The following is an 8,947-nucleotide window of genomic DNA, read 5'->3' as shown; positions in this document are numbered from 1 at the left end:
GCCTCTTTCAAATGAAGGAAAACTCTGGAATGAGAGGGCATAGGATGAAGTTAATAGGTTATAGGCTCAAGAGTAATCTAAGGAAATACTTTTTCACAGAAAGGATGGTAGATGTGTGGAATCGCCTCCCAGTGGAGGTGATGGAGATGAGGACTGTTTGAATTTAAGAAAGCGTGGGACAGGCACGTGGGATCTCTTAGGGAAAGGAGGAGATAGTGGTTGCTTTGGATGGGCAGACTGGATGGATCATTTGGCTCTTATCTGCCATCATGTTTCTATGTAGGCTGCCCTTAAGACATATCATTGTACCACTAACTCATGCTATTTTAGCACAGGTCCCATTGTATGTCATGACAACTAGCTACCAATAGCTGAGGTTAACAGTAAAATAATACGTCTTAACGTACATTGATTACTTCACCCCTATTATTTAACGGCAGCTGAAAACTAACACCCTCATGGCTGCTAACCTTTAAAAAAAAAAAATCCGATTTAATCACCAGAAAAGTTTAGACTTCAAATCCATATCAACTTGACAGTAACATTCACAGTTTAAAAGTCATCCTAGTAATTCTTAAGATTATTCGACTCAATAGACTTACAAGGTATTAAGAGTTTATTCCTTATAACCAGTGGATGATGTTTCCTTCTTCTGTTTGGAAAATGATTCATAGAATCACATTCTCTACAATGAGAATTAAGTGAGACCGGATGGTTTGGTAAATGGTCAAGTGCCTATCAAGGTTCTAAAGCAAAATAGACTCCGGTCATTATCCTCCTCATTCTTCTTTTTTTTTTAATGTATCTTTATTAACTCAGAACAGAGGTAAAACAATAGTGCACCAATGATAGGCACCTATTTGGTGTGTCAGTTCCAAAGGCAGTTATGCGCCAAAGTGGGAGTGTAACTGCAAGGGGATTGGTGGGCCATGGGCATGTTGCCAAGCAACACATGAAACTTATAGAATACTGTCAGTTGCACAAGCAAGGTGCCACATTTAGGTGCACACATATACACTTGCTATTGACATGACATAAGTGGGTTTGTCTAAATGTTGGTGCATAGCTGCTGACTTACACTAGTATTCTATAATGCATTTGGCGCACAAGTTTGCCATTATAAAACAGTAGCCTAGCGCTCCAAATTTTGGTGCCTTTTTGCGCCCTTTAAAAAATTGCCTCCTATTAGTAAGTCTAAGAGTTTTGTGATGCGCTAAACTCATGATGAAAATTACCCTTGCACAACCCAGAACAACTTATCACCTGTCTGTTCAGATTCATTTCTTCTCTTGCTCCAGCCTCTTCCAAAGTCACTTCCTTTCAAATTCACTTCGAATTCTCTACCCCTTCTGTGTCACTTATTTTCATACTACCACACTATCTCCACTTATTACATTAAATGCAGAAATTATATAGTTGAATAAGGTGTTAAATTAAATGTGTTTATCAATAAATTAAAACTTTGCTGAACAGTAATTTTTAAACATTTTAAAGAAAAGATGTATTTGCACACACACACACAAAAGTGCAATTTCATTTGCATTGAAATTCTCCTGACCATAATGAAATGTAGCTACTCTTCAAACATCACACGCCATGGATCTCCTCTTCAGGGTAATCTGAGATTAAATTAAATAATTATTCATTTATGGGCCCTTTTAATAGGCAGCGCTAAAAAGTGGCCTGCGCTACTCCAATGTGGGTCTTTCCCATGCCCTAAGGCCACTTTTAGCACCGCCAGTTAATGACCAGTTTTGCAATAATGGCCATGCACTAATTTTCCCATTAACACGTGAACACTTGCCAACACTTATAGGTGGTAAGACTATGCCCAGCTATATTTTGCTAATGATCATTGTTGTAGAACATGAATTGCCTATCCTGGTGTCACAAAGGAGGTATATAAACATCACAATTAAATTAAGAGCTCGTGTCGTAGACAACATCGTGATGTAACAATATGATGTTATGGAGGCTGATACCATATTAAAAATTAGTCTAAGTTTTAAAAACATAAACCAAAGTTGGTGTAGTAGTAGTAGGTAATGTTTCACCCTAGCACTTAAGAGGACAGCCTCAAAATCTGCCACAATCACATTCTTTCTTTGGCTCTTCATAATCAAAGATTTTGTTTTGCTGAGTTGGAGCACATGAGCTGGGTTAGTCCAAAGGCAAGTGCAGATCTGAACAGCCTCAATAAATCACCATGTGCATTCATTTGCATAGCATGTAGAAAAATGCAAAATGCAGTACAACAGGAAACAAATGGGAAGCAACCATGCTGCCACGAGCCTTCACCAGCGTATACTGTGCCACAGTCTGCCTGACAGTGTCTTCATCTGATATGCAGGTATACGTGCCATAATGATTGTCTGTCATGTTATTGATGTGGTAATAGCATGTTGGTTGATTGTGCAAGCAGTCCAACTTTTTCTCACCATTGTGCAACCATGAATAGTTGGCATGGTGAGATGTGATGTGACAGGGGATGAAGTAACGAGAGAAAGGTTCAACACTCTTCGACTGCTCCACTTGACCTTCTGTGAGGAAAAGACACACCACATACTTTTTAAAACAAATAACTTGTATGCTGCATACATATGATATTTCTGTAAAGGATGTTACTTGACATAATAATGTGCATGTCTCAGGGCTACTAAAATTCCCTTCGTCAAAGGTTCAGTTCAGATTACAGAATATAAATTAAAACATGGAAAAGAAAATAAGATGATTTATTTTTGTTACATTTGTACCCTGCGCTTTCCCACTCATGGCAAGCTCAATGCGGCTTACATGGGGCAATGGAGGGTTAAGTGACTTGCCCAGAGTCATAAGGAGCTGCCTGTGCCTCAAGTGGGAATTGAACTCAGTTCCTCAGGACCAAAGTCCACCACCCTAACCACTAGGCCACTCCTCCACTCCAATGGTGTGGACCTTCGAACCTTTGAAAGCTAATCAAGAAATGTATTAAGTTGTCCAATAAAATAGGTATCATCTTATTTTCTTTTCCATGTTTTATTTTGTTTTATTTCTATTGATTACTTTTAAAAGTGGACTAACACGGCTACCACACCTCTCTACTCAAGAATATAAACTGTCAGCCCCTTTGAACCGAAACTTGTTTTTGGATAACAGTGGGATACAAAAATCATAAATAAACAAATAAATATGGAAATCATTAGATGCCTGGGGAACTCCAGAGTTGCTGCCGCAGAGACTTCGTCCTTCTATCACACCCTGTTCCTTCCTCACCCCTATTCCCACTAATGGCATCCTGAAGCATACCACACAATTAAAAAGAGTGGTCATGGGGCTTTGCATGCAACTCTACACCCATCCCCCATCTTTTCAAGAAATAGAGGATATTGGACCCATGTCACTCACTTGTTGTTTCACAAATTCCCTTTCGGGAGTCATTTCTGATATTCTGCAACCTGCAACAACAGAGAAAAATAAAGATTTTAGTATGTGAGCAAGTCCATGCTGGAATTTCGGTGTCACTATATGAACAATACTTCCAGCCTCATAGGCAGCCAGTAACTCAGATGTTTGTGGAGGTTAAAGTGGGGATTGGGGTGTGGCAGAACGAGAATGTGTGGAAAGGGGCAGAGTAGGGCAAGATAAAATCTCTATGTCAGTCTTGGAAAGCACTTTTGAACACAGCAGGGAAGGACCCCTTTACTCTGGGGCAGCTGTACCAACGGACTCCCTCCAGTACCTCTGTTACTGATTGGAATATGCACACTGAATACACTCAAGGAATTATGGGCAAAAAATAAAAATAATGCACCAAAATAATACAACATATTAAACAGAACAATATTTGAAATATTCTGGAAATACTTGGCTCTCAGTCAGCCCTAGCACCCCAGTCTAGTATCTTTCTGTTGGCCATGTGAAAAGCAATGTTCAGCAGCACTGTAACAGAAATCTTGTGATTACTGGCAACCATAAAATGTTTGGCTATCAAGTTTTGGTAAGTTGCCAAATGACCATCAGGCTTCAGATTTACTGGCCTTTAGTTTAGTGCTGAGTTACCAAACATGTTTGCTGTTTTAGTGTATAGACGGGTTAGAAGTGTTTAAAATAAATACACTAGCTGTACCTAACAGTTAGAGAAGTGGGCTGAGAATCACTACCACTCCTTGAGATCTTAGATAAGTTACTGGGGGCCCCTTTTACTAAGCCGCAGCAAAAAGTGGCCTGCGGCAGTGTGAACACATCTTGTGGACATGTGCCAGGCCAGTTTTTACCTTGTCCTGGAAAAAGGGCCTTTGAAAATGGACGTGCGACAAAATAAAAACCAACATGCATCTATTTTTGGCCTGAGACCTTACCGCTGCCCATTCACTTAGTGGTAAAGTCTCACACACTACCCGGAGGGTAGGTATGCAGTGTGCACCCACTGCTGCTTACTGCTGGGTAAGCACCACGCGGTAGAAAATAGAAAATATTTTCTACCATGTGTTTTCGGCACGCCAAATTCAAAATTACCGTCCGGGCATGCGGTAACCGGCAGTCATGCTGATTTGGCACACGCTGGATGCACATAGGCCCTTACGCACCTTTCTAAAAGGGCCCCTTAATCCCTCCAACTGTCAGTTACAAACAGACTGTAAGCCTCCATGGACAAGAAAATAACTACTGTACCTGAATATAACTTGTATAACCCTGCTGCTGAGAAAGGCATGAGCTAAATCCCAATCCAAAATCAATTACCAGAAATATTGTGAAGTGATATAAAGTTACTCAGGACATATAAAGCAATTCTTCCACACAGGAGTCACATAAGGGTCTACCTAGGAAAGGCCAGCACCGTAAACATTGCAGTGGGTAGTAGAATATCAATGCTAACAGAGTACCTGGCCTCTTTCACACATGCAGAATATAACCACAAACGAAAAATGGAAATATGTAGACAAAAATTAAACTGAAATCCCAAGAAGACAGACTCTTTGTTCAGTGCAACAGTGATACCTATCTCCCTGTACTTTGCAAAATATAAAGATAAATAAAAAAACAAACAAAAATAGTAAATAATTGATACCTTTATTGGAGTAATTTAAGTGCACATCGGATAAGCACATGCTCTGTTTAACTGCATGCCGTACTTCGGTCCCGTTTTTGGCACCATCAATTTCTATGGGGACAGTTTAGCGCACCACTGTAAGTGCAAGATTTGCTTATATGCATGGTTTAAGACCGCTCCTCTGCAGGAAAGACTCCGCATAAGCGCACGCACGGAATATGGAAGCCGGTTGGCGCCTGACAACCAACAAGATTTCAAATTTACCACCCCTTTAACTGCCACAGGCAGAATAAGTGAAAGAATGTTGTTAGAGTGTACACTGGGGTCGTTGTCGCGGCGGAACTGTTAAGACTTTAACACTGTCTGAACGAATAGAAGTTCTTAAAAAATTAGAAAACAAAGTCAAGCATAAAGAATATGGTGTCAATCACAGTCAAATTTCACGTGTCTTGAAGCAGAAAGACCAGCTTCTGGAAGACTGGCAAAACAATACAAATCCACAACGGAAATGGGCGGGAAAAGTTGAGGAGGTAGAAGATGCTCTTCTTCAGTGGTTTTCTGAAGTCAGGAGCAGACAGTTTCCTGTCAGTGGTCCATTGCTTATGGAGAAAGCTAACCAGCTAGCTGAAAGTCTTGGACTAACTGAATTCAAAGCCACTGTTGGATGGTTGGAAAGATGGAAGGAGAGGAACATAAAATAAAAAAAAAAAAAGCATGGTGAGAAACAAGACGCTGATGACTTTGGTGCTGAAAATTGGGTTGTTTCAGTTCTTCCCACCATCTTGAACGAGTTTGCACCTCGTGACATTTTCAATGCTGACGAAAACGGTCTCTACTGGCGAGCGATTCCTGATGGAACACTTGCATGCAAACATGCCGAAACTACTGGAGGTAAAACGTCAAAGGACCGACTGACGACCCTCCTTTGCTGCAATATGGATGGGAGTGAGAAGTTGGAACCCCTCGTCACTGAAAAGAGCAAACAGCCCCGTTGCTTCAAGAAAGTTAAGTGACTTCCTGTGTCACACGAGGCTAACGCAAATTCATGGATGACTGGGGAAATTTGGAAGCAGTAGCTAAAGACGTTAGACAGTAGAATGCGGGCACAAAAGCGTCAGATTTTGTTGCTTTGTGATAATTGTGCTGCACCCAGGGATGATGTCAGTCTGTCTAACGTCAAGGTGGTCTTCCTGCCACCAAACACTACCTCTGTGATCCAACCTATGGATCAGGGCATAATAGCCAATTTCAAACAACATTATCGGGCTCTTGTGCTACGTCATCTGATGAACGTTATGGATGACCAAACTGGCAAGGATAAATGTGCTGTTGAACTGGCTCATAATCTATCACTGTTGGATTCTCTACATATGCAGAAAGAAGCCTGGAATCATGTTACACAGGCAACCATTGTGAACTGCTACAAGCGGGCAAGCTTTGTTAAGGATGTGGAGAGGGACAAAACAGATGCAGCTGTTGCAAACGCGTCAGATGAAGAGGTTATTGACATCCCAGCCGGTGTTACTGAAGAGGCGTTTCATCACTAGATAGCTGTTGATTACGACCTACAAACAGCTGACGACAGCACTGATGTCAAGATATGCGCCTACATGCAGGCAACAACGGCTGATGATGAAACAAATGAAGAAATGAGCAGCAAGGCTCACGCTGACGAAATTCAACAACCTCCTCTTGTCACTTTTGCAAGAGCGCTGGAGAGTCTCAACACCATGCGGGCCTATCTGGAGGCCAATGGATGTCAGTGCTATGACAGTTTTTACCGTCTGGCAGACGTAGTCTACGGAACTCAACAGACCCAACAGTGTACAGAGGACTATAACTGATTACTTCAAGTAAGCCTAACGTCAGTTAACTGAGACTGTATACTGTACATATAATAATAAACAGTACTGTACATATGTTTATCAGATGTCAAGCTTCTTTGGGTCATAACGGTTAAGTGCATGTTCTGGTTAACTGCATGCATTTCTTTGGTCCCAGACCCTTGCACTTAAGCGGATTGCACTATGTATATATATATATATATATATATATATATATATATATATATATATATATATATATACTGTATATATATATATATATATAGTTTTTTTTTTTACTAGATTTTGGAGGACTTCCTCAGGTAAGGGATAGTAAGGAGGCTTCGGCTTCTGAAAACCAGTCAAGCGTATTAAATTAGTTCAATAAAAAGGTATTGCTTCTTTCCTTTTTTTTCTTTCTTTTATTTATTAACCTTTAAAGTGAACTAAGAAAGCTACCATGCTACTTCATCCTAAATTAAAAACAAAGGGCCTGATATTCAGCCGGCAGCGGGCAGCACTGGCAGTGGGCCAGATTTAAGATTTTGATATCTTGCAAGCACAGCCTTGTGCTGAAACTCTCCTTTGTCTAAACCCCCTCCGAAGCAGACCTTCAGTCAGAGGGGGGACTAGACATACCTGTGCTTCAGCATGGGCCTGTACTTACCGTCTAAGCAGCGCTCAATCCTCTTTAATTTGGGGCCAGACAAGAACAGGCAGAGGGGATGAGATTGATCTGAAGCAGTGGAGGGAAGGTAAGGGGGGATAGATGATGGACATGGGGTGTGGGAAAAAGAGATGCTGACCAAGTGGGAAGCAGGGAGTACTTTAGAAGGGAAGAGGAGATGCAGGCAATCTGTGGGGTTGTAGAGAGGGGAATGGGAGATATTAACCACTGTGGAAGGTAGGGTACAGAGGGGAAATGGAGATGCTGGCCATGGGGGGGGGAGAGGAGATGGTGGCAACCTAGGGGGCATAGAGACGAGAAGGGGAGATTCTGGACTACAGGGAGTGGTAGGGCCTTGAGACACCAAAAAAGGGACATGTTTGACGGTTCACTTCAGGTAGGGTTACCATATGGCTCCAGAAAAAGGAGGACGGATTGAGCCAGCCGGGTTTTACTTCCATTGCTTGGAAAGCAATGGAAGTAAAACCCGGCTGGCTCAATCAGTCTTCCTTTTTCTGGAGCCATATGGTAACCCTAAAGTCTTCAGGTGTCTGATATCATTAGCTGGTCCTGAACATATGCATTTAACATGCCTTTGCTGCTTAAGCTCTCTGTTATAAAATTACCCTCCCTATGACTCAGGGTCACAAAGACATTGTGACTGGGACAAACAGATATGATTCCTATTTATATCTTCTCATAAAAGCTGATTTATTCTCCCCAGAATGAGGTTACTGTTTCAAGGACATCCCTCACTAGTCACAGATCACTTTCTGTGCAATGAGGCACTGCAAAGTAATGAAAGCTTCCTGTGTTCTTCAGCATATGCCTTCCCCACACTTAAAGGAGACAGACTGGATCCTTGATATAAAACAAAGTCTCCATGCATCTCACTCTGATTCACTGATACACCATTCTTATGCTAGCTAGAGCAGGGGTTGATAAACTACGGCTATCAACAAGCAGAAGGGCCCTCTGATGCCTCTTTAAAACTGTGTGTTGTCCAGCCTGCTAATTCTAACTCCTAAACTGTTAAGATACAGAAAAGGAAAAAAAAACCTTTCCCAGCAGCTGCCCTAGTTCTGCATCTCTCCTGGTGATGGCTTTATGTCATGTGTGAGTGGCTAAGGGTGAAGGGTGAGATGTGATGGAAGAGTGGGTTAGTTTTGGAGCTAGGTAGCAGAGTGGATGTGTAAGGAAACCCAGCATGGAGGAACACAATCAGCAGAAACATCAAATCCCACTGGCTGAAATATAGCAGGTTTTTAAAACAGAAATTTATGTGGAGTGGCCTAGGGGTTGGACCACCAGTCTTGACGTCAAATCCAGAGGTGCCTGGTTCAAATCTCACTGCTTGTGATCACTGATTTGTGATCTTGGTCAAGTCACTTAACCCTCCATTACCTCAGGTACAAAATTAGATTGTGA

The 8,947-nt window shown here is 41.6% G+C and overlaps 1 protein-coding gene across 1 annotated transcript in view; it reads right to left on the bottom strand.

The window, feature by feature from the left end:
* Nucleotides 1-212: 212 nt before the first annotated feature.
* Nucleotides 213-8,947, bottom strand: part of SEMA7A (semaphorin 7A (John Milton Hagen blood group)) — a 162,533-nt gene continuing 153,798 nt past the window's right edge. The window contains exons 14-15 of the mRNA XM_030187003.1: nucleotides 3,385-3,434; nucleotides 213-2,540 (exon numbers count right to left, since the gene is read on the bottom strand). Coding sequence (XP_030042863.1) covers nucleotides 2,215-2,540; nucleotides 3,385-3,434 — 376 coding nt within the window. The 3' untranslated portion in view covers nucleotides 213-2,214. The remainder of the gene's footprint in view (nucleotides 2,541-3,384; nucleotides 3,435-8,947) is intronic.

This window comes from Microcaecilia unicolor, chromosome 1 (genome assembly GCF_901765095.1).
Source record: "Microcaecilia unicolor chromosome 1, aMicUni1.1, whole genome shotgun sequence".
Classification (NCBI taxonomy): Eukaryota; Metazoa; Chordata; class Amphibia; order Gymnophiona; family Siphonopidae; genus Microcaecilia; species Microcaecilia unicolor.
The sequence above is the reverse complement of the archived record's forward strand: the minus strand, read 5'-3'. Positions and strand labels throughout refer to the sequence as shown.